This window comes from Procambarus clarkii, chromosome 26, assembly GCF_040958095.1.
Source record: "Procambarus clarkii isolate CNS0578487 chromosome 26, FALCON_Pclarkii_2.0, whole genome shotgun sequence".
Lineage (NCBI taxonomy): Eukaryota > Metazoa > Arthropoda > Malacostraca > Decapoda > Cambaridae > Procambarus > Procambarus clarkii.
The window spans coordinates 18,272,256-18,298,915 of NC_091175.1; the positions used below are offsets into that span (position 1 = coordinate 18,272,256).

At 40.0% G+C, this 26,660-nt stretch overlaps 2 protein-coding genes and 1 long non-coding RNA gene across 13 annotated transcripts; all 3 read left to right on the forward strand.

The window, feature by feature from the left end:
* The first annotated feature begins 425 nt into the window (after window positions 1-425).
* Window positions 426-2,564, forward strand: LOC123756837 (uncharacterized). 5 transcript variants are annotated; one of them, XM_045740211.2, is made up of 3 exons: window positions 426-561; window positions 777-1,182; window positions 1,612-2,564. In XM_045740211.2, exons 2-3 carry the CDS (start codon window positions 807-809, stop codon window positions 2,349-2,351), a joined length of 1,116 nt encoding a protein of 371 aa, XP_045596167.2. In that variant the 5' UTR covers window positions 426-561; window positions 777-806; the 3' UTR covers window positions 2,352-2,564. The 5 variants fall into 5 exon arrangements, with proteins under 5 accessions (XP_045596167.2, XP_045596165.2, XP_045596168.2 ...); XM_045740209.2 differs by having other exon boundaries at window positions 489-600; XM_045740212.2 differs by having other exon boundaries at window positions 511-600; window positions 783-1,182.
* A 2,951-nt stretch (window positions 2,565-5,515) lies between these two features.
* LOC123757026 (uncharacterized) lies at window positions 5,516-9,754 on the forward strand. Its single transcript, XR_011229731.1, has 3 exons — window positions 5,516-6,017; window positions 6,301-8,591; window positions 9,615-9,754. It is a non-coding gene; the product is annotated as an uncharacterized lncRNA (long non-coding RNA).
* Window positions 9,755-13,604: 3,850 nt separating this feature from the next.
* On the forward strand, window positions 13,605-26,247 carry LOC123756839 (uncharacterized). Of its 7 annotated transcripts, XM_069331936.1 has the most exons (7): window positions 13,653-13,791; window positions 14,787-15,048; window positions 17,842-17,913; window positions 18,778-19,470; window positions 21,085-21,231; window positions 24,650-24,829; window positions 24,955-26,247. In XM_069331936.1, exons 3-7 carry the CDS (start codon window positions 17,878-17,880, stop codon window positions 25,465-25,467), a joined length of 1,569 nt encoding a protein of 522 aa, XP_069188037.1. In that variant the 5' UTR covers window positions 13,653-13,791; window positions 14,787-15,048; window positions 17,842-17,877; the 3' UTR covers window positions 25,468-26,247. The 7 variants fall into 7 exon arrangements, with proteins under 7 accessions (XP_045596171.2, XP_045596170.2, XP_045596173.2 ...); XM_045740215.2 differs by lacking the exon at window positions 14,787-15,048 and having other exon boundaries at window positions 13,605-13,680; XM_045740214.2 differs by lacking the exon at window positions 14,787-15,048 and having other exon boundaries at window positions 13,633-13,791.
* The last annotated feature ends 413 nt before the right edge of the window (window positions 26,248-26,660 follow it).

Here is a 26,660-nt window from a genome sequence, read left to right on the forward strand (position 1 = left end):
AGTACGTGGGTGAAGCATTTACAGCGTTGTGATTCGAACAAAATTCGTCAGTGAAGCACTTGTTCTGGAAGTGTTCGAACGAAATCAATTGTGAGTCTTGTGTAAACCGTTTTTATTCATAAACAGGGAGTTTGGCGGATGCATGCAATCACTTTTGAAGTCTTTGTTTCGAGGACGGGCTGGCTATTTTCAGAACATGGATGAAGCATTTATAGAGGTGTGATTCGAACAGAGGACGTGAACAAAGCACTTGAGGATTAACGAGCAGTTGGCGTTTGTTTATGAGGATAGGCTGACAATATATGCTTTTTCTAAAATATACGGTTCTCTCAATGTAACTACTGATGTTCTACAATACAAAGCAAATTATTAAATTAAACGATTTGCGAGAAAAAATGTGTCCTACAACATTGAACGGAGACAGCCAGCGGCCGCTGCGCATGATTGAATTACCCGTTAAGTTGTTTCTACCATCCTCAATTGTTTTGCTAATTATGGAGCGATGGTTTCCTTGCACGTCGCCGAGAACTGCGTCGCACTGTGACAACGGTCGCCACTAGTGTAGGTTCTCCACGATTTTCCTAATATATTTTGCGGCTGGTGTGTAAGAGGCTTTTTACGGTGACGATTGGTGCTTTGCGAGATTACTGACGCTGTAATAATTTTTTGTTTTAATGAACATAGTTTCGCATTTTTATCATTCTGATTGATAAAATTCCAGTTTTGTTGCTAATATGGAGCTTCCAGGTTGATTTGTGATCTTGTACGTATTATAGTTTCAGATACGTGCTCGTCTCCTTTTAAATATGGAAAATGAAGAAATTCACCCGGTCGACGTGTCTCCAGGACATCTCGACCTGTCTGAAGGTGACGAGGCTAACTTGACTGTGGCTGATGCTGACTACTCGGCGGGGCCCCTTAGCGAGTCTAGACACTACGTCACTGAAGCCAGCTCGGGACCCAAAGAAAATATCATCCAGGGCGTCTCCCACAACAAATTCAACTTCTTGAGCTGGTTGCCCTACCTGAACTCCACTAATGGGACTGACGCAGACTCTGACATCCTTGAAGATGAACCAGAGGATCCTGAGAAAGCCAAAATAAGGCGCTGGCTAATAGTCTGCGTTGCTCTTATCGTGGCTATTATGGTGGCTGCGTACGTTTTCAAACGTTTAAAGAGCGGTAAGGTTCCCCCACCTCTTAAATGTGTTGCACTTGTAAGTAGGTGTTTAGTCTTTAAACTGCTTCGCAACTTTAAATTTGTGAAAGAAACGTGGAGATTTAAGTTATGGATAAATTTAACTGTCCTATGAATCTTGGACAATATCAAAGCTTAATTTTGCTCCCATATTTATCCTTTAATATTAAAGCGTTACTCTTCCCAGATTTAAAAAAAAAATAATCTTAACAGCATTTTTTCACAATGGCAGCATCGGATTACTGTAGAGGGAACTTTTTAAGGGATTGCCAACATGCTTACTCCTGGTTAAAATGTTTAATCGTTCCCCCTAAACTACACTAATATTAAATAAATGTTTACTTGCGTAAGCTTCTCATATTTTGGATTAAATCTATTACATAAATTTTAATTCCGACCTGTGTTCCCAGCAGCATGGAGAACTTGGCCCCGAAGTCCCCTTCGACGACGCCTAGGAGCTTTGTTCCCGAACTGGTTCCCAGAGATCTCTGATGACCCTTTGCTGGAACCACAAGAAAAGGCGAATATTGCCCACGCAAGCACTGGATCCAATAACGACGAGAACGCAGGAACTTCAGAGGTTAAAAAAGGGGCGTCCCTGACAGATGAGGTTTCGCAAGAGGCTACCCAGATAAAAGCAGAGGGAGATTCGCAGAAAGATGACCAGACAGAAGCTAGTGAAGCGGAGAAAGTGGCAGCCGTTGACAATGAAGAGCACGTTCCTCTGGAAGAAGGAAAGAAAGATGTAGAGAGGGATGCCCATTCTCCTGCCAAGAAAGATGCCGAGGTGGGAGCCACGGATGATGCCCAGCAGCTTACCAAGGAAGAAGCCGCAGATAATGCCCAGGCGGAAGCTCATCATCCTGCCAAGAAAGATACCCAGGCGGAGGCTACAGATGCCCAGCAGGTTACAAAGGTAGAAGCCACGGATGATACCCATCAGGTTGCCCAGGCAGATGCCCAGCAGCTTACCAAGGGAGAAGCCGCAGATAATACCCAGGCGGAAGCCCTTTCTCCTGCCAAGAAAGATACCCAGGCAGAAACTACAGATGCCCAACAGCTTATCCAGGCGGAAGCTGCAGATATCCAGGCGGATGCCCAACAGGTTGCCACAGATGATGCCCAGCAGGTTGTACAGGCGGAAACCTCTTAAATTTTCCTAATTATTGGCAAAAATTATTAAGGGGGAATCTATTGACTCCTAATACTGAACAAATGCAGTTAATCATTCAAACCTTGCTCCTTGATGTAGATCCGCATATCCTAGAATGCCTCTATGCAATAGGCGAAGTAACATTACCTGTAAAGCCTTCTTTGTAAATTCTACCAGAGAAATAGAGCAGATGTAATAAAAGTGATAACAGCGTACTTTAGTTTTAATATCATAGGTGGTAAATTAAGACATAATAAATGGTTTTGTCTACCATATTTACTTCAGCTGAATTGTAGAGAGACTAAATTTACTTTCAGAATGTTAGTTACTTTGACCTCTCTCCTTTTGGAAAATCTCTTCTCCATACATGAGGATCACAGTAACGTGATAAGATCGCTCTCAAAGAACCTAAAGATATATCGGGTAAATACCAGTAGATCGTCTGGATGTAGACTCCCAAACCACATACTGAAAATAGTGACCAGAAGGTAGTAGGCTACGTTAACTTAAAATTTCAGTACTCAATGTTCTATTTAACAGATTCATTAACTTTAAGGTTGAAAGTGTTGAGTTAATGTGGTAGTCTTAACGAATGTTCACGCAACGTACTACAAAACTGGCTTTTACTTTTACTTCAATTTTGTAGTTAAATGAGGGCTTAAGAGTTAAAAAAGGCTGATCGATTTTAAAGGCTGAAGTTAACCATACATCGGAAAATGGAGAAAACGCTTGTCAGTCCTAGACCATTATTAAAAAAGTTAGTTTAATACGTGGTTTTGATCAGTGTTAAACCATTTCATTGTTCCTAATTGGTAGGATAGTGATGACATTAAATCTGTTGCAACGTATGTGTTTCGCATTGAATTGGCGTTTATGTTGGCCATTTTGCCACTGGGACTTGTTTGAAAGCTCGCAAAGGCTTCCAGACCTGGTCACTCACGCTGAGTAAACATTAAAGGATCCTGGTCAGATGGAAAGATTCCCGGTTCAATAACAATGGCTGGATGGACGAGTTGGAACTTTTTTTTTTTTTTCTTCCCACCTAGCATTACTTAGCCTACTCATGGGTTGCAGACTCTGCAAGTTGGAGGATACTTAACCCAGATTGCCGTCTTGTCCTTTCCCAGACTCTCGGAAACTTTCAGATAACTTTCCTGGGGCACCACCAACCTCACTAGTTTCTTTCCAGCCATAGAAAAGTTTAACTGATTAGAGTAACAGCAGACAAGTAAATTGAGTATCAACTTGGGTTACTGCTACTTTTCCGGTCGATAGGGTTAGTACCAATACTCCTAGTCCTTATCAGGCTACGAGTATTGGTACTAACTTTTGCCTACACATTATGGGGCTGTACTTTTGAATAAGCTCTGACAATAAATAAAAAAAACTCTGGTCCTTGGTTGTCTTTCTAACACCTTTATATATAAAATAAAGTATAAAAAGTATAGTATAAAAAAGCTATGGTATATAAATAGCTATGATTTGTTTAGATCTGAAACCTATATCTATGGGCAGTACAAAACGTCCACCAGTCATTTCCATTTATTTATATACTCAGATCTAGGGTCTCTACCAGCCACATTTCACAGGTTTCGTGGATGAGATCACTATTTTACCAGGCACCCCCCCCCCTCCAAGTTAATATGACTAAAAGGACCGATCCCAACCAGCTTATGTCCATTCCGTACTCCAGACTATTGACCCTGCAAAGCTGGCTGAGGCTATCCCCAAGCATCTGGTCTCCAACTTTTAGCGGCTAAAGCATGTTTAAGTATCTTTTTTCAATGTTGATTCATTATTACCTCAACGTCATTTGCCCAAAGGGATATAAGGAAACCATCATAAAAGTAACGTCCTAGATGTAGGTTCCCTTGATTGTTTCAAACGAAGGTTAGACACACATGAATTAGTCTGGGTTGATATAAATAGCAGCGATGTGTGGAGCCAATAGGCTCGCTAGTTTCCTTTTATTCTTATGTGAACCAAGAACCTGTATATGCCTCATCCATTTAGGTGAATCAATCGTATTCCATCGGCTCTTGAAGGAAGCTCGGTAAGGGTTCATACCTCTTTACTTCTATTCCGTATGTGAGGAGAGGGGGGGGGGTAATTTATTTATTAAAATTGCTCATTATCAGTCGTGTTATATGCGAGAAGCGGTAATAACATCCTTGCAACACAGTGACAGCCTCTCGCACGACTATCCCACTCGCAACAAAAACAGCAGCACATTCAAGTACCTTTATTGAGACAATAAGTTACATCTGAAAAGGATAGAGTACCTTAGGCTATTTCTACCCTCCAGCAGCACAGTGTGTATCCATCCTGCAGACCCATCACAAGAGCCAAACCTCAACCTGTCTTCTTACAAAGAAAGTCGCTTTTCGCTCGTAAGTGTAAGGCCAAAAACTGTCGTACCAGAAAATGGAAACGGATCGCAAAAGTGACGTACTGTTCCGTTTTCTGTTTTGGGTCCTCTGGAAGGTTAGAAGAGGAAACTTTAAGTTGACCGTTTTCTTGACGTTGGGAAATCTTAGGAGGACGGACTGAAATACCTGTAAGTCGCCACACAGCTGCCACTGACGTTTGTCATCATTTATGCACCTCAAAAGCCGCTTCGTGTTGCCAACAGTTTTCCTCATATGTATAACCATCAAACCCAAATGCAATTGATGGCAAAACACTGCCATTATGTAGCAAAACAGCTTCAAGACACGTCTGGGATGTAAACTAGAGCTAAATCAGCAATTTGAAAACATCATTTCCGTTCTCAGTGACCCAGAATTAGTCAAGATTGACTTCATTCGTTTCACATTTATTTTTAGCTGTAGACTGGTGTTATCTACAGTACAATATCACAATTTGTATGAATATAAAACCATTCGTTCATGACTTGCCACTTAGAGAAATAAGGTGAGACAAGATATTAAAGTTATAATGGCAGTATCGCCTCAGCGTTGCACATTAGTCCTTTTCATTTTAACTTTCCAATTCTTTCATACACTTTTTCATTCCAATTCATTCAAAATTCTTGTCAAAATGCGACATATATAATTACTTGAGTATAATAAACAAAGATAAATGTTAAAATACACCAATAGACGACCCACGTAAGCAAACAGGGGCTTGCCTGAGGCATTGTGGGAAGGTATTTGGCGGGTTAATGTTTGTTTACCTTTCCAGCATTCGCAGACGACGACACAAGACCCTTCTGTATTCTGGACGTTATCGTGCAATGAGACACCATTAAAGATACACATTTATCCATGGCTAATCTAGAGAATATTGACAAAGACAGTCATGCAGGAACAGCTGGCAGACATGCTAATGTCTCCCATACAAATGTCACATTTGACGGAAACCTGACCGTCTACGGACTCCAAGAAAGTAAAGCAAACTGCAGCCATCAATTTCCTACCGGGAACGCCGGAAATTCCTTTGGAGATGAAGTCGATCCCAGCCTTTCCACGCTGACTAGGATCTTAGGTGATGTGCCTGCCAGGAATGACTGCCTACCGGTCGCACCTACAGTGCTGCCGCCCACTGAAGATGAAGAGACGATTAAGCTGTCCGCCATTAAGGAAGAGATCTGGCGTGCTGTTGTCATATTTTTTTCTTTTGTCCTTGTGGGGTTTTCTTTCGCATACCTGTATCAAGCTCTTAAACGCAAGTAACAATGTTATCTCCCATTTTTGTTTTAAATTAATATAAATAGTTTTCACGTGTTTATTTATTTTGAAAACATAAGTGTAATCTAAATTCGAAGCAAATCTACTTTATATTTGTGCGTACAAAGTAATATTGACTTAACTCTTAAATATTTGATTTGCATATATTGATCAATTGTTTGCACAACGTGGAATCTTTTTAACACTTTTATATTGCTAGAATGACTCTGATATCTACTTGAGAATGAAGTGAATCAACGGTTTAACATTTCCCTTAACAGGTCACAGCTGGAAGTGGCCGGTGACATGGCTCTGGGAACGGAGGCAGCTCTATGTTAGCCAGAGACAGAGCAGCTCACATCACCTACCTACTCCCGACTTTTCCCTCGCAGACTCTTCTCTTAATGACACCTCCACGTCAGAGAGCGACTCTGTGTTTGGTGTTGGATTGGAGACTGCATCAGCATCATCATTGTCTCGAAAATAAGCTTTGCTACGGACAGTGTATAAAGCTAAAATGGAAATGCTTCACTTCGGCAACAGTGGCCAGCAGATGATTTCCAATTCAACGTTAACCATTCATTTAATGATTTCACAGAAATGAGGATATTTAAATTGTCAGGGATATACATATTTTATAATACAGGCTATAGTTAGGAGAACCTTGTATACGGCGAAGATATACAATGTTGCTATGGTCATCTTATGTATAATACACATACTGGCGTAAACCAGTCTTGGAGCCTATATCCCATATGTATGACCAAAAACAAAAAATCCCACTGATAATAACATGTGGCTAACATGAATTCCCATTAAACCCAAGTAAGGACATTTTGTATAATTATTAAATAAAATAATCGTTGCGGGATTTTTGTCATAATTAACAACTGTCCTATAAAATACAACTATTGCACAAGCTAGTTTGCGCCAGGCTAGCCTTTGAATATGCTTATTTCAACCCGTCCTCGACTCAAGTCCATTACATTCAGCGGTCAACCCCACAGACGCATTCATAAATTTTAACATCCTGTTTATTCAAAACGGGAATTTTCTCAAGTATAAATTAATATTATAATATATTAGCATATTGTGTATATATAGGCATAGGTTAGGTGTTTAGGTTCTGTTGGCGATTATTTGTATTTGTAGTACGTGGGTGAAGCATTTATAGCGTTGTGATTCGAACAAAATTCGTCAGTGAAGCACTTGTTCCGGATATGTTCGAACGTCAGCAGTTGTGAGTCGTGTGTAAACCGCTTTTCATTCATAAACAGGGGGTTTGGCGGGTGCATGGAATCACTTTTGGCTCTTTGTTTGGAGGACGGGCTGTTTATTCAAATACGACTAATACGAATAAGTCTTGAAAATATTTTGTTTTATACTTTGATCAGTATCGTTCAAATGATATTCGAACTCGGGCCTCAAGAGTGCGAAATCCTTGTACTACCAACCAGTTCGCATCTGCAATGATCACAATGCAGCCCTCCTCGCATACAAAGATAGAAGCTCGTTAATCCAGCCGCCAAACATCCTGGTTATGAATGAAAAGCGGTTTACAGACGACTCACAACTGATGACGTCCGAACACTTCCGGAACAAGTGCTTCGCTCACGTCCTCTGTTCGAACCGCAAGTCTATAAATGCTTCACCCACGTACTTCAAATACAAATAATCGCCAACAGAACCTAAACACTTAACCTAACCTACGCCTAAGTATACATAGAATTTGTATTTATGAGAACAAACCAATTTTTAATACACAATATGTTAAGATTGATGACTGCATCTGGGGAGGACGGACGCTGCTTTAAACAGCCTAGTGTGAGGGACGGGTTGCACATTAATGGCTATTGGTTTGCATCTTGTTATTATTCCAAAGAATATCTTTGACCTGAAACATTATATTGCTTACTCTCAATAGTAAAAGTTCCTCATCCATATCAAATGAACTGCTGACCGATTAGGCAATTTTTAATTTATTCAAAATAAACCGAACAATCTGGCCAGCCGTTGGCATTACCAAATTGCATTTTGAACACAACCTTTGTTGAGCAGTTTAATGCGATCCAAAGATTCAAGCAAATAATCTTCACGAGGTTCTGTTTATTTGAAGACTCGACTACTCCTAATCACTTAGTACAGTGAGTTCTGCGTAACTGGTTAGGTGACTGATACTGCTTTTCAAGGCCATTTAGTTTGTCTGGAAAGTGTCAAGATTATATTTTGGGGGTGGATTAGAGAGGACTTTCTCAAAGGCCGGTGATAAAAAGACGCTGATCAGCGTACGTTTGCTGTCAAAGTTTGACAAGAGGGTTAATACATATTCGACACATCCCAGAGTAAAGATGACGGCCGCCAATAACAGTAGTTTCCTAATTCTCGAGCAAGAATTTTTGGCCCAAAACGACCTAATTCAAAGTAATATTACGACGTGGAGCAGCAACGTTGAACACGCTGATGCAAGCCTCGTGCAATCTATCTGGGCCATAGGAGGTGCCGTTACACTTTCGCTGATGATGATAATCTTCATTGTCACCTATTTCGTGAGAACAATGATGCCTCGCCAGGGGTGAGTCTTTCTAAATTTTTTCCGTATCTTGACTAAAGAACTATTTTTTTTTTTTTTTGTTTACCCGAATTTGTATGTTGAAAACGGAGTATGTACTCGATAAAGTACTTTATACCAGATACACTGAGTATATTACTCCTTTTATTTCTAAATATATATAAATTTGTGCTTGGAAGCAAAAATTTGTCAACTAGGAATTTGCAGATACTTTATTAATCTTTTTAAAAATTCTCTTGATCTGGTCTAAAATTTATTTAAACTATAACAATTTCTTGTCCATGGTGTACCCTCAAATTCGCCCTGTGAGTGGTAATGGAAAAGGTCAAAAGCACATTGGTAATTTTCTGAGCCATGGTTTTGCTTAGAAAATTAGCCTTGATAATCCAGTTACATGCTTTAACATTTATAAACGGCCAATTAAGTTATTAAGAAACTAATATAACCAGCCCATCCTCCTGTTTAATTATTGTAACGGTGAGGAAGATCGTACATGCATATAGTAACGTAGACAATTGGAAAGTAGAATTTGGTACTATACAATTTAAACCAATTTTGCGTCTCTTTTTACAAAAAGAGTATAATTGTCTTCAGTTTGGTGGCCTATAATCTTTCATAGACTTTAAATATATTAAAGTTCTTAGGTGAAACCTACACTCGCCCCATGCGCAGAAGTTAGTAGTTTGATGCTATAATATCTTAGGACCTTCAAGTGCCCATTTACAAAATCTGTTAATCTCCCATTTAATCATGGCGACTTGAGCTCTCAAGTTTATACACGTACTTGGTAACTCAAATGTGCTGTTTAATTTGGATTAGATTTTTTATTCGTGTAAAGGTACATTGAAGATAAATCCAACATTGTTTGTAACTTAAAGATAGAGCTAGTACATTGTATATCTAAAGCCACTAGTACGCACAGCGTTTCGGGCGGAGTTTCATGTTGCCTAGGTTAACATGTAAATGATTGACTCGGTGTTAACACTGAGGATAAATTATACTAATTTATGGATGCTTTTCTTACAGGTATGCAGAGTTCAGGGCGAGGGAGCGGCAGATGGTTGGCATAACTAAGCTACTGGAGGAGATCCGTGGACATCCCAGAAGTGTAAAATCCTTTGAGCCTCTGACGGAAAGTGAAAAACACTTCCTCCTTCACGACTTTCACGATTTCTTCTAAATTTTTAATTTTGATCTATAGTACTAACGTTATATATCAACAGCAGATCTTGGTTTTGTTTAATCATGCATATCCCTGTAACTTAATCTTGTCTTTTTTTATATAATATCAGATCAGATAACGCAAATTAGTCTATTCTGGTGTTTGTGTAATGGAGTTCTTATGACGCCTGATAGTATTCCTTCATGACCCCGGGCAACCAATCCTGTTCATCACACATTCAATTGACTAATTTTTGCTTGCGAAAAAATGTCTACATTGCATAGTTTTATTGTTTAGATCAATCGGAACTAGACTTTTTATGAGTGATACCATTTTCCGTAAATGTAATGGTGTAAAATGGTTTTTAATAAAAAATGAAGTGTGAAATGTCTAAATTTAATTGTGAATGTTCACAATAAATGGTTAATAAAAAGAGCCTCTTTTAATAGACCTTGTAATATGCAACCCGTCCTCGGACCAAGTAGATTCCATCCGGCGATCGACCCCAGAGAGCCTCGTCAATTTTAACATGTCCATTCAAAACTGAAATTTTTATCAAATACAAATTTTATAATGGTATATTGTACATATTTAGGCACTGGTTAAATATGTAAAATGTTTAATAATTGCACGGAGATTTGCTCAGTGCAAATCGCCTAAATGACAAAAAAAACATAAAATACACTAGAACATACTAACCCAATATAATTGGTCCGAAATGTGGGTCCTCAAGGTGGCACTGCAATGACACTTAAGACGCCATGCAGCCTCATAACTATCTGCTTCCTCAGGTACCTGTCTCGACTTGGTGGTGCGTCTGGTAGGTTGTTGCATGTTCATTCTTCCTGTTGAGGTACCATTCGGACGTAGACGGTTAAAGTACGTTCATTGAGACAATAAAATGTCTCAAAGGGATAGTGGCTTAAGCTATTTCTACCCCTCCTCTTAGTTCCTCAAGGGGCACATAAATCTAGTGAGTACAAATCGAAGGTAGACAAGGATGGTGGCCAGGGGGCCCTTCGAATACCCGACGTTGTAGTTGATCGCTGTTGTTGCGATGCTGAAGTCAATCATGGAGGCGACCAACAAATCTGCTTGGGGGCGAGTTTCCAAACTCGCTGGTGTAGACTAGTTTGGCTTCTGAGTCTTTCCCCATCAGACACTTCTTGTTATTCTAAGATACAAGATTATCGTATCTTCCAGATTTCATTCATGTGATTGCTCGGTAGCTGGAATTGTACAAAATTTTGTTGTGATCAAGGGGGGCTTTCCATCTGTTAAGTCTTGTTTGTAGAAACGCCAAATCTTTTCCTTTAGAACTGTGCTTGTACACTGGCTTCTCATCAGTGGACGTTACACGATATACAGTCCGGCATTCCTATTTTTCTTCTTCCCGCCAGTGTTGATATTTTCCGTGATTGTTTTGGTGCAGTATCCTGCCATCTTCACAATGGCAGGGTACTGCCAGTGTCACTGGTCAAACAGTTTTACCAGTGACATTCGTCTGCTCTTCCCTTTTTGATTCCTTCACTTCGACAGCTGATTTCTGGAAGTTGTGTAGCCGTGTTAAGTTTCTCGCTGTAGTGATTTATACACTGCCTTTTCCACCTTGTTAATATGGTCCAGCACCATTGGTTATTGTACACAGAAGTCACCATCACCTACAAAGGTCGTATATCTGAGTTTGAAGTTTTCTGATCAACTCCACATCAACACTGCAGCATCCGCTTCCATATTTTTGCCACTAATTGTAATTTTTATCGCACTTTGGTAAATGTTTCGCTATCTTCTCGTCAAACTGAACCTGGGTTATTTTACCATCTCGCTTCCTTCGCTACAACACTTTGCACTGCCTACAGTGGCAGTGTGGTTGACAAATGGAATGCATTTGGAAGTGATGTGGAGGAGGCTGACTCCATACAGTTTCAAGTGTAGATATGAGAGCCCAGTAGGCTTTGGAACCTGTACATTAGTTGATTGACAGTAGAGAGGCGGGACCAGAGAGCCAGAGCTCAACCCCCGCAAGCACACATAGGCGAGTACAGTTTTTGCGCCATTCCTCCCTCGCCTCACTTCTCGTTTGCTGTAAAGCTGTCATATCCCTTGCTTGTGCACGATGAGCGAGTGCCCAATTTGCTGGTCTTGATTTCAAAAGCCTTTGACTTGGGAGGCATAGTGCAGTAGAAGTAATAGAGGTGATACTCCAGGGAGGGAAAAGAGCGAGTATTACAACACCTCTACACACTACAGTCCGCACTATGTAACTGTCATCTCTATCTCTTACCACACGCCTCACCCACGATACAGTGGTCAATCAACATATATTTATTTTTAACATAATGCTTATTCAGGTAAAAATACAATCAAAATAAATGAAAACAATGTTGGATTTGTAGATAGAGCTAGTATATACTATGCCTAAAGCCACTAATACAGTTTCGGGCAAAATGTATAATTATTAAAATGTATAATGTGGAGGTTGGAAAATTGCCCATAATTACGTTAATTTTCATCATAAAAGTATACGGTTTCCACTGTTGCCATAAAGTTTTTTTTTTTTTACAAATATTTAAATTTTAGATTTTTTTGGGCGATTTTTTTTTCAGTTATGCCCATAGTGCTTCGTCACGAGGCTACGGTGCCAGCCACGCCTCCGATAAGCAGGTTGTACATGTTCTTGTACAACCTGCTTATTGTACACCTCTCCCCTGGCTCTCAAGTTCTACAGTCTATTGCCTGTGCCTGTCAAGTTTTCTTGAGCAGACTGATGTTTTTAGGGATGTGGGGAGAACTTGAATGTTGAGCAACGTTGAACAACTAGACCGTTGCCCGAAACGCTATGCGTATTAGTGGCTTTAGGTATTGTATGTACTACCTCTATCTATAAATCCAACATTATGTTCGTAACTCATCATTTATGTATGTACCTTTACCTAAATAAAAAAATTGAATTTTAATTTTTTAATTTGAATTTTCAAATTTCACGCGCCAACCTTTAGTGCCAAAATTATTGCCCTATTGTCAGGAGAACCAACGTTGGTTCACAGCTATTAATAATAATAACAATAATAATAATACAAATTATTATTTAGGCAATAGTATATACATACAAATATTTGAACAGTGGAGGATTCAAGTAACGTAAATACCCGCTTATGCCCGAAACGCTGTACTTAACAAATTGTACTTGCGGAGGTTGAGCTTTGGCTCTTTGGTCCCGCCTCTCAATTGTTAATCAACTGGTGTACAGGTTCCTGAGCCTGTACATACACAATGAGGGCTCTATCATATCTACACTTAAAGCTGTGTATGACGTCAGCCTCCACCACATCACTTCCTAATGCATTCCATTTGTCTACTACTCTGACACTGAAAAAATTCTTTCTAACGTCTCTATGGCTCATTTGGGCACTCAATTTTCACCTGTGTCACCTAGTGCATATGCCCCCTGTGGTAAATAGTCTGTCTTTATCTACCCTATCAATTCATCTGAAAATCTTGTATGTGGTGAACATGTCCCCCTCTAACTCTTGTCTCCCAGTGACGTGAGGTTTAATTCCCGTAATCTCTCTGTGCGTGAAGCTGGTGTGACTAGCTCTATCTATAAATCGAACAAATTTTGAAAATCTCTTGTATGTATGTACCTTACCTAAATAAACATTTATTTATTATTATTTATTTATTTACCATTATCAAGTACAGTGTCTAAAGCCGCTAATACGCACAGCAATTCAACATCGCCTCTGGACCATAATAACTTTTTCTTGACTTTAATCACACAAAATTAAACTCAAAATAGAGTTAAAAGAAACTTGGCAATATTGGAGGTACTAGGGAAAACTGAGATTGGACTTGTAAAATTGTAAATGTGAAAATATGAGAAGGAAGTTGAGGTTAAGGGAAGCATTCGGACAGTGGCCAATGCGTAGGGTAAACAAACCATTGTTATTGTTGCTTCAGAATTAAGTTATATTTGAACCATTTTATGTTGTGAGTATCGTAACTGGCACAACATTACCGCAGGTCTTCACACACTACAAGGTAAGAAAGAGCTAGTTGTTAGGTGTTAATGTGTCTCCTGAGGCTGATTGGGTGGGAAGTAGACTCTATCCCTGCTTGAAGTGGTAATTTGGGGTCCACGGATCCTTGCCTGGGTTTACCTGAGAGCCACTAAGACTAGTGGCCTCGACGAGGACAGAAAGCCGGTGGCTTGTCGAAGGTCTCTCCTTCATTTACCTTGATCCTTTCCAGCTGTACTTGGAAAGTACATCTGGGCTATGGTCAATCTGGTGTAGTGGTAAGATGCTCGCCTGGCGTTTTGTGAGCGCTTTGTCCTGAGTTCGTATCCTGGCCGGGGAAGATATATTGGGCATCAATCCTTAACTATAGCCTCTGTTTACCAACCAGTAAAATGGGTACCTGGTTGTTAAACATTTTGGTGGGGTCGTATTCCAGGGAACGTAAGATTAAAGACTTGCCCTAAATCGACTTGAGAATGGTCCAGGGCGGACCGAAACGTCGTCGTCCCTTCACCTTCTAGTGTGTGGTCTGGTCAACTTGCCCTAAATGCTATGCGTGCTAATGGCTGTACAAGAATTTAAGAACTCTTGTATATATATAAATAAAAAAAATTGGTAAACAACGCTCGCTTTTCGATTGTCAAAACCGTTTATCTAGGGAAAAGTACATACATACACAATGAGTTACAAGCAAAATGTTGTATTTCTACATACAGCAAATATATACCATACCTAAAGCTACTAGTATGCGCAACATTTCGGGAAAGATGTGAAAAAATAAACTTGAAAGTTAGGTTGTGTCAGGTCATGTTGGTTTTAAAATTTATTGGCAAACTGTTTAATGTATGGTGTTGCAAGTATCCAAGGATACTTGACCTAATCTACATTATTGTGGGAAAATTATTTGAATTAATTATAGCAAAAACAAATCAATAAATGATTCACAACATGGTTGTACCAAGGGCTGCTCATTTTTTACATATTTGCTTTCATTCTGTTCCAAAATTATTGAGGCAGTTGTCAGAGGTCCGCGGTTGTTCAACGTCCTCCCAGCGACTATAAGAAATATTGCCAGAACAACCGTGGACATCTTCAAGAGAAAACTGGACGGTTTTCTAAGAGAAGTTCCGGATCAGCCGGGCTGTGGTGGGTACGTGGCCCTGCGGGCCGCTTCAAGCAACAGCCTGGTGGACCAAACTCTCACAAGTCAAGCCTGGCCTCGGGCTGAGCTTGGGGAGTAGAAGAACTCCCAGAACCCCATCAACCAGGTATCAAAAAGGTATCAACCAGTTGATATTGAAAAGGTTTGTGATATTGTTTACCTTTAGCACAGCTTTTGATACAGTACCAGTTGAAAGTGATTAAAAAGATAGACTCATGGCATTAGGGGTGCTATCTTGGCTGGATTTGATATAACCATGCCCTAGGGAAACAAAAAGTTAGTATAAATGGAGTTAGGTCAGGGGTGGGAAACTGTTGTAAGTGGATTGCCTCGTGGCTCTCCCCAAAGACTCTTGACATTTACAAAATAAAATATATATATATATATATATATATATATATATATATATATATATATATATGTCGTACCTAGTAGCCAGAACGCACTTCTCGGCCTACTATGCAAGGCCTGATTTGCCTAATAAGCCAAGTTTTCATGAATTAATATATTTTCTCTTAATTTTTTTCTTATGAAATGATAAAGCTACCCATTTCATTATGTATTAGGTCAATTTTTTTTTTATTGGAGTTAAAATTAACGTAGATATATGACCGAACCTAACCAACCCTACCTAACCTAACTAACCTATCTTTATAGGTTAGGTTAGGTTAGGTAGCCTAAAAAGTTAGGTTAGGCTAGGTTAGGTAGGTTAGGTAGTCGAAAAACAATTCATGAAAACTTGGCTTATTAGGCAAATCGGGCCTTGCATAGTAGGCTGAGAAGTGCGTTCTGGCTACTAGGTACGACATATATATATATATAATATATATAAATATAAATGAATGTGTATATATATATATATATATATATATATATATATATATATATATATATATATATATATATATATATATATATATATATATATATATATATATAATCACACATATACAGTGGTACCTCGGAAGACGAGGGTGTTGATACGCGTACAGGCCGACTAGCACGTAGTGGTACGGCGATCGCGCCTCAGTTTACCAGTGCCTTGTGCCCAGTGACTATCCCGCCTGAATTCTTCACAAGGATTTACAGTTTTTTGTCATTTTTTTTGCCATTTGAGCATAAAAGTTGTTATTATATATCTCGCCGTGGGTCCCAAGAAAGTCCCAAGTAAGGTTCATCCTAAGAAAATAGTGAGTAGAGGCAGTAGAAGCTGTCCCTTCTTCATTAAGAAAATGTGTGAAGTATGGGAAGAACTGCAAAGTTTTGTTGAAACAACTTACCTAGATAAAGCTGTAGCAGGCCGTTGCATTGACCATTTAAATGACGATGTGATGTCTTACTACAGACAAGTGTTAAAATGTAGGGAAAAACAAGTGTCTTTAGACAAATTCTTAGTAAGACAAACAAGTCCTAGTGGTATACAGGCAAAACGTGCCAGAGAGTGCACACCAGTGAAGTCCTCACTGCCTGATGTTATAATGTAAGGGGACTCCCCTTCCAAACAGTAACACCTCTCTTCCTCCCCCTTCCTCACCATCTTCCATACGCCAACAGCAGTCATCAGCAAGGGTAAGTAATAACTTGAACATAGTTTTGTAGGTTTATTTAGATGAATTAGGTATAAAATTTAGTTTGAAGTGAGGTTTTTGGGTAGTCAGGAACGAATTAATTCATTTCCTATTATTTCTTATAATCCGAAGCTAATTTCCCCATGAGTTTTTGGAATACGAGCTGTCACCAGGAATGGATTAAACTCTTAAACCGAGGTACCATTGTGTATATGTGTGTGTATATGTGTGTGTATGTATATATATATATATATATATATATATATAATATATATATATATATATAAAATATACTATAATATATATATATATATATATATATATATATATATATATATATATATATATATATATATAAGCCTATACTTGCATAAACCACAAGTGAAGATTAACAATCTTTGGACAACACCCACCAGTGGGACTCGAACCCAGAAAGCACAACTACCTTCCAGTAGCTGGCATAACTAGTATGCTTTAACCCACTATGCCATCAGACCTTACAAGCATACTAGTTATGCCAGCTACTGGAAGGTAGTTGTGCTTTCTGGGTTCGAGTCCCACTGGTGGGTGTTGTCCAAAGATTATATATATATATATATATATATACTGTATATATATACTGTAATATATATATAATTGAAAACTCACACCCCAGAAGTGACTCGAACCCATACTGCCAGGAGCGCTATGCAACTGGTGTACAGGGCACCTTATCCACTCAACCATCACGACCAGACAAAAGCTGATGGTAGCCGAGGCTATTTCCCCATCAGCTACCATCAGTTTTTGTTCGGTCGTGATGGTTGAGTGGATAAGGTGCCCTGTACACCAGTTGCATAGCGCTCCTGGCAGTATGGGTTCGAGTCACTTCTGGGGTGTGAGTTTTCAGTTGCATGTATGCCTGGGGACCATTCAGGCTTGTATGCATATATATATACTGTATTATATATATATAATAAATAACACACACAGTATATAAGATTTTACCGAGAATGCAGTTATTCCATAATTATATATGGGTATTTGTATTTTTAAGGTGTATCATCAAATTTATTGCATTCCTACACCCTCATTGTTGTATTTAATTATTATTAAACTGGTGATAGATAAATGTGCCATATGATCAGAATCCGTTTTGTTAATTTTTTCTTTTTAATATGTTTGACATTTTATGCATGCCCCAAAATTTGGACTTATAATAATATTGACTGCACGAAAATTTAGGTTGAGCCGAACAAATTCTTTTATAAAAACAAAATGCATGTACAGTATATTTGATTTGACTACACTTAAAAATTAATTACAGTACAGTATAGTATTAATTCAAGTAATTCCCTTGCAGGCAACATTGCTTCCAGTGTCTGCTTGACCTCCAAAGATGAGCATAAACGACACTCCAGCCTTGTTGATGATGGTAAGGATAATTGTTTTACTCACTTCATGGCAGATATTGGAAGGTCAAGCCCCAAATATGAGTAACAAAATGGAGCCAAAGATATGATAGGATATGCAAAATAGAGCCAGTGAAGAGTAGAGGTTCCATAGGAACAATCGGCGAACATTGTAAGCATCTAAGGTCTGTCTCTTCCTCCTCCTATTAAATATAAGAAACTGGAGAGACTGTACTATTGCCCGGGTCTTTCCCATCTATCTGTCTATCCATCTACCTTGCTATATATCAATTTATCCAACCATCTACTGTCTGTCTGTCTGTCTCTCTGTGTCTGTCTCTAACTATGTTTCTCACTCTACTGTGTACCCAGCACCTACTTCTGTCTTCAATCTTTCACCCACAAGATCATCATTCTATTTTTGCCATAAGTATGGGGAGGTGCATAATTTTGAAGAGTACTGTACTGTATGTGTTAGGCTTGTATCGAGGTCCCAACAGAGTCGAATTATTGACCCTCGCCAGGATGCAACCCCACAATAAGCAGACTTATGGTTACCTATTTTCTACTAGGTGAACTGGATCATTAGGTGATAGGAAACGTGCTCAATCGACTTGAGAATGGTCCAGGACGGACCGAAACGTCGTCATCCCTTCACCTTTTAGTGTGTGGTCTGGTCAACATGTGCTCTTGATTGAGAGTAAAGAACGAATCCAACTGTATTACCGGTACCCTTGTTGGCATCGTACTTTTCTGGTCTATATGGGGCTAAAATCCATATTGTTTTTAATAAGTATTTTATACCTGTAGTAAGAAAACTTTGTCAAGTAGTGCTATTAAATTTTTTTTTATACTGTATATCCAGTCTAACATGACACATTCTTCAGCAGGATAACAGCAAGCCAGAAGAATGTACAATCTGTTTTGGCACTTATGATGAAATTCTGCTCAGGCCACGCTCATTGCCTTGTGGTCATGCGTTTTGCTCTCAGTGCATTGAACGGGCTATCAAGAATGGTCAGGTTGCATGCCCCAGCTGTCGTGCTGAACACATTGCTACAACTGCTACTCAGTTTCCAATCAATTATGGTATGGAGGCCTTTGTTAGGAAACTCGCTTCAGTTGGAACTGTGCCGGCAAAACGTAGTCAAGACCCTCCAATAGGCATCGGCAAGAAGTTACGCTCCTTAGTGCAGGAGCAAAAGAGCAACATCAGCAGCCTCATTACCAGCTGTGAAGACACTCTGTGCCAGCTGGGTGAATATCGGGGACAGCTGAGAGACCGAAAGACTCGCCATCACCAACTCCAAGATAAACTCGATGGTCTGGTAGAACAGAATAAAACTACAATTGAACTCTTGGAACAAGAAGACACCAGTGTAGTTGATATGACGGCAAAAGGAGAGGACGGGAAAAAGCGGCTCCAGGTTATGTTGGGGAACCTGGAAAAAGTCTACACTGCACACGAGGTTGACACAATCGCAGACAGAGCTGATCAGTGCCATGTAGAGGTAAAAGAATGGCTCCACGAATGCCAGGACATCTTCCCAGATTTCAACGCACTTCACACTTCAGTAAAGGTATGCTGTTAAAGGCCACATTTGCTTAAAGTTCAAAAAGTTTAAAAGTTTTGAATTAAGGTTTTTTTAAGTCATAATTTTGCATATGTTTCACAAAGCTGCATGTTGTATATGTGATTTTTGTTTCATTCACCTAATTATGAATACATTTCCTGTTGACGGGGAATAGGAAGCCTCTACTCAAGTCTCGTCGAGATCCCCTTGGGCCAAATACTGAGCTTCCCCAGGATGCAACCCACAACAATTGATTAGCTTCCAGGTAACCAGGTACCTATTTTGCTGCTAGTTGAACAGAGGCATCAGGTGAAAGGAAATGTGCCCAATAGTTTTCTCTGGGACTGAACCCAGGTTCCATGGTTGTGAGCAAAAAAAGATGTGATCCACCAAGTTACAGAACCAAATAGTTGTCTATTGGTCTCTTAAGTCAAGGCCTGAAGCATCATCATAGTACATTTTATTGACTTATTTATTTATTTACTAACGAGACCATACGTTGGGTTGTGAGAGTACGTAACACTGGTGTTCTTACATTCTAGCAAAGCTACTAACATGCATAGCATTTTGGGAAGATAGCAATTATAGCAAAGTTATCTTCAGAAAAACTAATATAAGTATTGTTATTTGTAATAAATAAAATAGTAACAAAATTTTATTTTTTAAATGATTTCAGCTAAACTCTCTTGTTTTTAATACATTATATTCTCTGCTTTCAAAACTGTGTATGCATTTTCTTGCATGTATATTTTACATTTTAATGCAAAGTATTCCAAAAAAGTTTATCGATTAAAAACATTGTTCTCTGTAACCCTTATCTCACCGGAAAAACTGTCTCCATTATTCTTGTGTTGATAGTGACAGCAGCAGGAGACAATTGGTGAAGGAGGCCGCTGGAGGTGATGACTACACAGATGGTACCATGGCTGTCCCCGTTTACTCGGTAGACTTGACCGGCATAATTAATATTCTTGTTGAGAAAATCCGTACAAGCCGTGATGGGGATTTGAACCTATACCTGGTTGATACCTGGTTGAGGAGGTTCTGGGAGTAGTTCTACTCCCCAAGCCCAGCCCGAGGCCAGACTTGACTTGTGAGAGTTTGGTCCACCAGGCTGTTGCTTGGAGCGGCCCGCAGGCCCACATACCCACCACAGCCCGGTTGGTCCGGCACTCATTGAAGGAAACAATCTAATTTCCTCTTGAAAATGTCCACGGTTGTTCCTGTAGTATTTCTGATCCTATGCGGTGGGTAGTCCCACGCCTGACAGCTGAGTGGACAGTGCTTCGGATTCCTAGTCCTGAGGTTCCGGGTTTGATCCCCGGTGGAGGCAGAAACAAATGGGCAGAGTTTCTTTCACCCTGATGCCCTTGTTACCTAGCAGTAAATAGGTACCTGGGGGTTAGACAGCTGCTACGGGCTGCTTTCTGGGGGTGTGAGGCCTGGTTGAGGACCGGGCCGTGGAGATGCTAAGCCCTGAAATCATCTCAAGATAATGCCCCAGACAATCCCACCACCCACTGCATGGGTTCGAATCCTCATCACGGCTGCTACGGATTTTCTCGTTGATTCATCACATTAGTGTGATTACTCTCTAAATACTTGTGTTGGTAATGACAGGTGCAGGAGACCATCAAGGAGGCCCAGGAGATAATAACCCCAGAAGCAGGTGCCGCAACTCTGCTTGTCCACCCGAGGGACTCGGCCACCAACATCATGGAGAAAGTTTGGGACATAACTCGTGGAGTTCCTCTTGAGGAAATAACTGTAAGTTTGCATTTCTTTTTAAATTTGGTATTCCCTGTAATACAGCTCAATAGGATAACTTATGCAGCATGTGTATTGTCTAGATTTTTGCTTTTTTTGCTGCTAGAATTATGATAGCAGTTGCATTATACAGTAATGATACTCCTTTCTGTAAAAAAATTTCACTGTTGAAAAATTTACAGCTAAATAATAGTTCTACCATTATTTTCAACCCACAAAGTCACAAGGTAAACAGGAATGTAACCCATGTATGTCCATAGTATTTCACCATTACAAATTTCCCCAGCGCTGTTTTACACTGCTCACAGTGAGTGCCTCCACTAGTGCCGATTTCCTAAGCATCGTTACATATAATATATTTCAGATAAGCGGGAATAAAATCCATCGATGTACTTGCAACCAGTGAAAATTCTTTTGAGCACTAGAGTACATTCCCGAGCACCATTGTACACCGATTAGTGTCTTATCGGTGAAAATATCCAGAGCACCGCTATACACTACCACAGTTCCTGTAATATCTATATGTATCGGTATATACTGTATATACCTACATACTTTAGACTTGTATTGAGGGTCCCATTCCCCCCCTGTAGGTCAGACTACTAACCTTCTCCCAGGATACAACCCACAACAGTTGCTTAAGTCCTGGTACCTATTTACTGCTAGGTGAGTAGAGACATGAGGTGAAAAGAAATGTGCCCAACCATTTCTGTCTTGCCTGGGAATCAAACTTGGGATCCCTGATTGTCATTTTGCTGTCTGCAAGCCCCCCCTTTCCCTCCATCCCCAACAAAGTTTTACATGCTTACCCCTCATTGCACATGGTAAGCATGTACTGTACATAACAAAATTCTACATAATTATTTCCAGATACTTTGCATCAGCTTTACTGTCTCACTGGGTGCCTCTTGACTATATATCAAAACCATGTGCCTGATTAATTTAAGTTCTCTGTTCCTTCTGCTTTTACATTTATGATATGTCTCTACTTCTCTCCTACATACACTGAATGTCTCAAAAGATTGCAGTCATTTGCCAACGCAGACAATTACAAAATAATAAGTTGGAGTATTCGTAAGCACATAATGTAATGTTATAAAGTCACTAATACACACAGCTTCATTACATGGGGACTGACTAAGCACTCAAACTGTAATTCCTGGAATGAAGAGGAGAGAGAGAGAGATGTCAATTAATATGAACATGGAAAATATTGGAGAGACAGGTTTGAAATCTACACAACACAAATACAGCATACTCAAGTGCAAGATGTGGTAGGACGTGCAAAGGAGATCCAATGAGGAGTCCAAATGCTATAAGCATAACTGGAAAATACGTTCTAAACATCAGAGGCTCGCAGCTCTTCCATCTCGTGCCAACAAATAAATGTTGCTGGAACAATGGTGGAAACTATCAAGTAGAATTGGACACACGTTAGAAGGTGAAGGGACGACGACGTTTCGGTCCATCCTGGACCATTCTCAAGTCAATTGTGAGAATCGACTTGAGAATGGTCCAAGACAGACCGAAACGTCGTCATCCCTTTCCCTTCTAGTGTGTGGTCTGGTCAACATACTTCAGTCACGTTATTGTGACTCATCGCCTGCACAGAATTGGACACATTTCTGATGGAGTTATTGGATCACCTTGCCTATTTGGGCCTTTGGGCTGTGGGAGAGGAACCATCCTCGTATACCACACAATTGCTGGGGAAGGTTACAGAAGTATAAGAACTCTTGAAATTCTCAACAGGTAATCTTTTTCATGAGGTTTCTTTTTTGGTGTTGGTATTTATGAGATGTCTCTGTTTATCATCTAGACTCTTAAGAGTCTGGTGACTGCTCTCTGCTGGTATCCTTGGGGGTCTTGTCACTAGATCTGATGCTCTGTTCTGTGTAAAGAAGTGTAAGGATGAGTGTAAAGAAACCTTTCATGTGCCTGGATTGCCAGTCACCAGAGTTATGCTCTCTGTATATAGCCAGTTTGTACTTCGGCTGTTATGATTCTCATGAGTTTCCCACTACGTGAAAAGACGCAGATATTTGGGCTGAGCATCGGTTCATTAGTTGTCTGGTTCTCCTTAGTGTTTTTTTACCTTGTAGGTTGGCCGCTATAGAACGTTCATAAATTTTTATCTCTTTTGTTCCAGAGAGTGCGGGATTATTCTTGTTGTCGGAGACGGGAAGCCTGTACGTACTTAGGTTTGTCAACAGTTGCCTAACTCCCGAGTACCTATTTACCGCTAGGTCAACAGAGGCGTCGGGTTAAAGGAAATGTACCCAACAATTTGTGTCCCACCCAGGGATCGAACCCGGGATCCTCGCTTGCAAGTCGAATGTAAACCGCTGTGCTACAGAACCCTGCCAGATATACATGATGTATCCGGCTGCTTCCTCACCCCTGTATGTAAGCACTATTTTTATTGTACCCTTGAGCTACACCTTGGCAGTGTTTTTGTGGATACATTTTTCAATCTGTCGGTTCCAGATGGGCGAGCCTCTCTAGCCTATCCTTGTCTCTTTTGTTGAGATAGGGTTTGATTAGGGTTAGCCTGGAGCAGTGGTCTTCACATCCCTCTCCCTCCTCCTCCTCCCCAAGACCCAATGCGATAATATTACATACCCTCATGGCCATATTTCTGTTCTTAAGTCTGAAAATATCCAACAAGTAATGTAAAGCAAGATAACATGTAAGCTAGTTTAACCCCTGCATTGCGCACCTGTGTTTGGCAAAAACTTCAAAGTGCAATTGTTAAAGACATATTTTTGTTGTTTTTATAAATGTTCAGGTAAAGTTAATGTCAAAATGTTTCCAAACTAAATTACTGTATTTTCATTTGAAAACACAAAGATTAATGAAAACATTAAAAAAAAACATTAAAATATAGCCTAATAAAAAAACGGAAAACTCTCAAAACGACATTTGTTGGCCGGCACAGTTGAGGGGTTAAAACTCTTGACATGTTAGGCAAAACTTAAAGTATCAATTTAAAGAGATTTTTTGTATACTTAATAATGAAATTATAACTAATAAATGAAACATTTACTTCTTCAGTGTGACTGGTGAGCCTGCCTGTTGCTGGTTATTTTGATCCAGTCTGGTTCGCGTGGTTTTGTTATACACATCGACTGCACTGTTGAGTCGCTCTCTCTTTGGATGTAACCTTGTCAGAGTGGAAAACCCAATTTCACACTTGTAAACTGCTCTTTTTTTTTTTTTTTCTTAATGGCAGATATTCATTTGCAACACTGATCCAAAATTATGACAGTGATAATGCCCACTAGTGATAATAGGGTTGATACTGCACATAGGCTATAATGGGGACTGCTTTGTCCAGTTTCAAGTGGTTCAGACACTGTCCATATTGTCCAGACCTCTTGTTGTCCATGGGTAACAATGGAGCCGATATTCTCCGCAGATTGAACATCTTCGCAGAATGAGTGAGCCGGTCAAGAGACTGGTGGTGGCTGGCCAGGTGGTGGCTGTGGAGCAAAAGCAAGATGGCTGCCACTTTTCCAAGATTACTTTACAAGATGGAGAGCTGTTCCTCCACCCACTTCTGCGTCAGGCCTTGCCCATTCATGCTCGCTCGATCCAGGTTCCTTTATCATGCTTTCCAGTTGCACTGCAATTATTAATTACTATACTGTGTATTTTGTAATAACTGACATGTAACAAACTATTTGCAATTATAAAAATGTAATATTTTTTTTTTTTTTACAGCACAGTGATATTGTGAACATACTGGACTACTCTTCCACCATGGCATTCCTTGATCTGGCATGGGCTGGGTCAACAAAAGGCCGGGTCGCCATCTGGTTGACCCCAGACACTGGGCTAGCCAGACAGTTTGTGTTATTGTGCATGGGCCTACAAGGCCCCACTTACACAAACACTAAATTCTTTGAGGTAGAGGACAAGGATCAGCCAGGGGAGTGCATGGTGGGAGGGGACTATGAAACTAATGATGGTGAGGGAGGCACATCATTGCTGCCTGACCTGGGTGGGGAGTACAGGAGGTCGAGCAGGGCAGGAGCTGTGGGGTCTTGGTGGGGACCCGAGGACCACCGGAGTGCCCAGTTCTACATCCTCACCCGGGACCTCCCGGAGGGCCAATGGTGTTCACGTGTCTTCGGTGAGGTGGCAAGTGGTCTGGATGTGCTAAGGGCAGCAACCAGTCACGGTAACATTACGGAGGTAACTGTGGTGGACTGTGGTATTGTACTACCACTCTAGGTTGCCATCATGTACAGTTGCCATCATTCTTGTGACACCTGTGTGTGTCCCTATCTGTCTGGTGGTAGATTGTGCTATACTTCTACCACTTAACATCCCTATATCATCACTCCTGCATCACTAGCATTATGCTACTGTTGTAATTCATTATATTTTCAGCCACCACCATCACAAGAGTTGCAAATCTCTCTTGAGGTGTACTACAAACTAGTATGACAGTATTGCCTCTTGTCTTCCCAGTCTTCATATCACCATAATTCTTGTGTACATTCTTGTGTTCATTCTACCAACATGTATAATCATTACTTCTTTGTCAAAATCCTAAGGTAGGCTGTATTGTTGTCCTGCCACTCTAGGTAACTGTATCTTCATCAGTCATCATCACACCCATTGGAGTGTTTACCTGTCACCTCTCCTGCATCATCATCACTGCTGTTTTAACACTTTATTGGCAGACTATAGGGTTATGCTTCCACCAGTCTTACAGCCCTCCACTCCAATGACACCAGCATTCATTATAATGTGTGCACACCTCCATTACTATTCTCTTGCCGAAATGATCACTTGGAATCGTACAATCATCACCCATATCACCATACACCTTCATAACTATTGCTACTACATCTCTATTTCCTCATTCTCTCCCAGGCCCTGTGTTTGAGATCATTTATTGACTACCGAGTAGCAACTGAGTAGCAAACTATTAGTTTCCTTTAACATCTGTGGCCAAGTTGTTCTTGTCAAGATTTTGCACCAATATAAATATATATGTAATTGTAATATATTTATTTCATTATCCTAATAACTGTAGGCATCAGTTTTAAGTTTATAGATGCAATGTTATATAAACACTGTATAGTGATAAAAATGGTACCAGTTCGAATATTCATTTTACTAGCAATGGCAATTGAATTTCACAACAATACAGTACTGTACTAGGTTGAGAAAATATTGAAGCCATGTGATATGATCGAACATTCATCTCTGAACTCCTTGGGCACATGCACTACTGACTGGATCATGATGGGCTAAAGGCAACTTCATATATACATGGTAAGATTTGCAAAAAATTTTCTTACTATGTCACAGCTACACTGTTGGACATCTGCTACTGGATGCTCAGTAATTGGGTATGATGCAGTAATTTTACTGGATCAGTTTAATTTGAAATATTAGCATATTTACTATCAGTA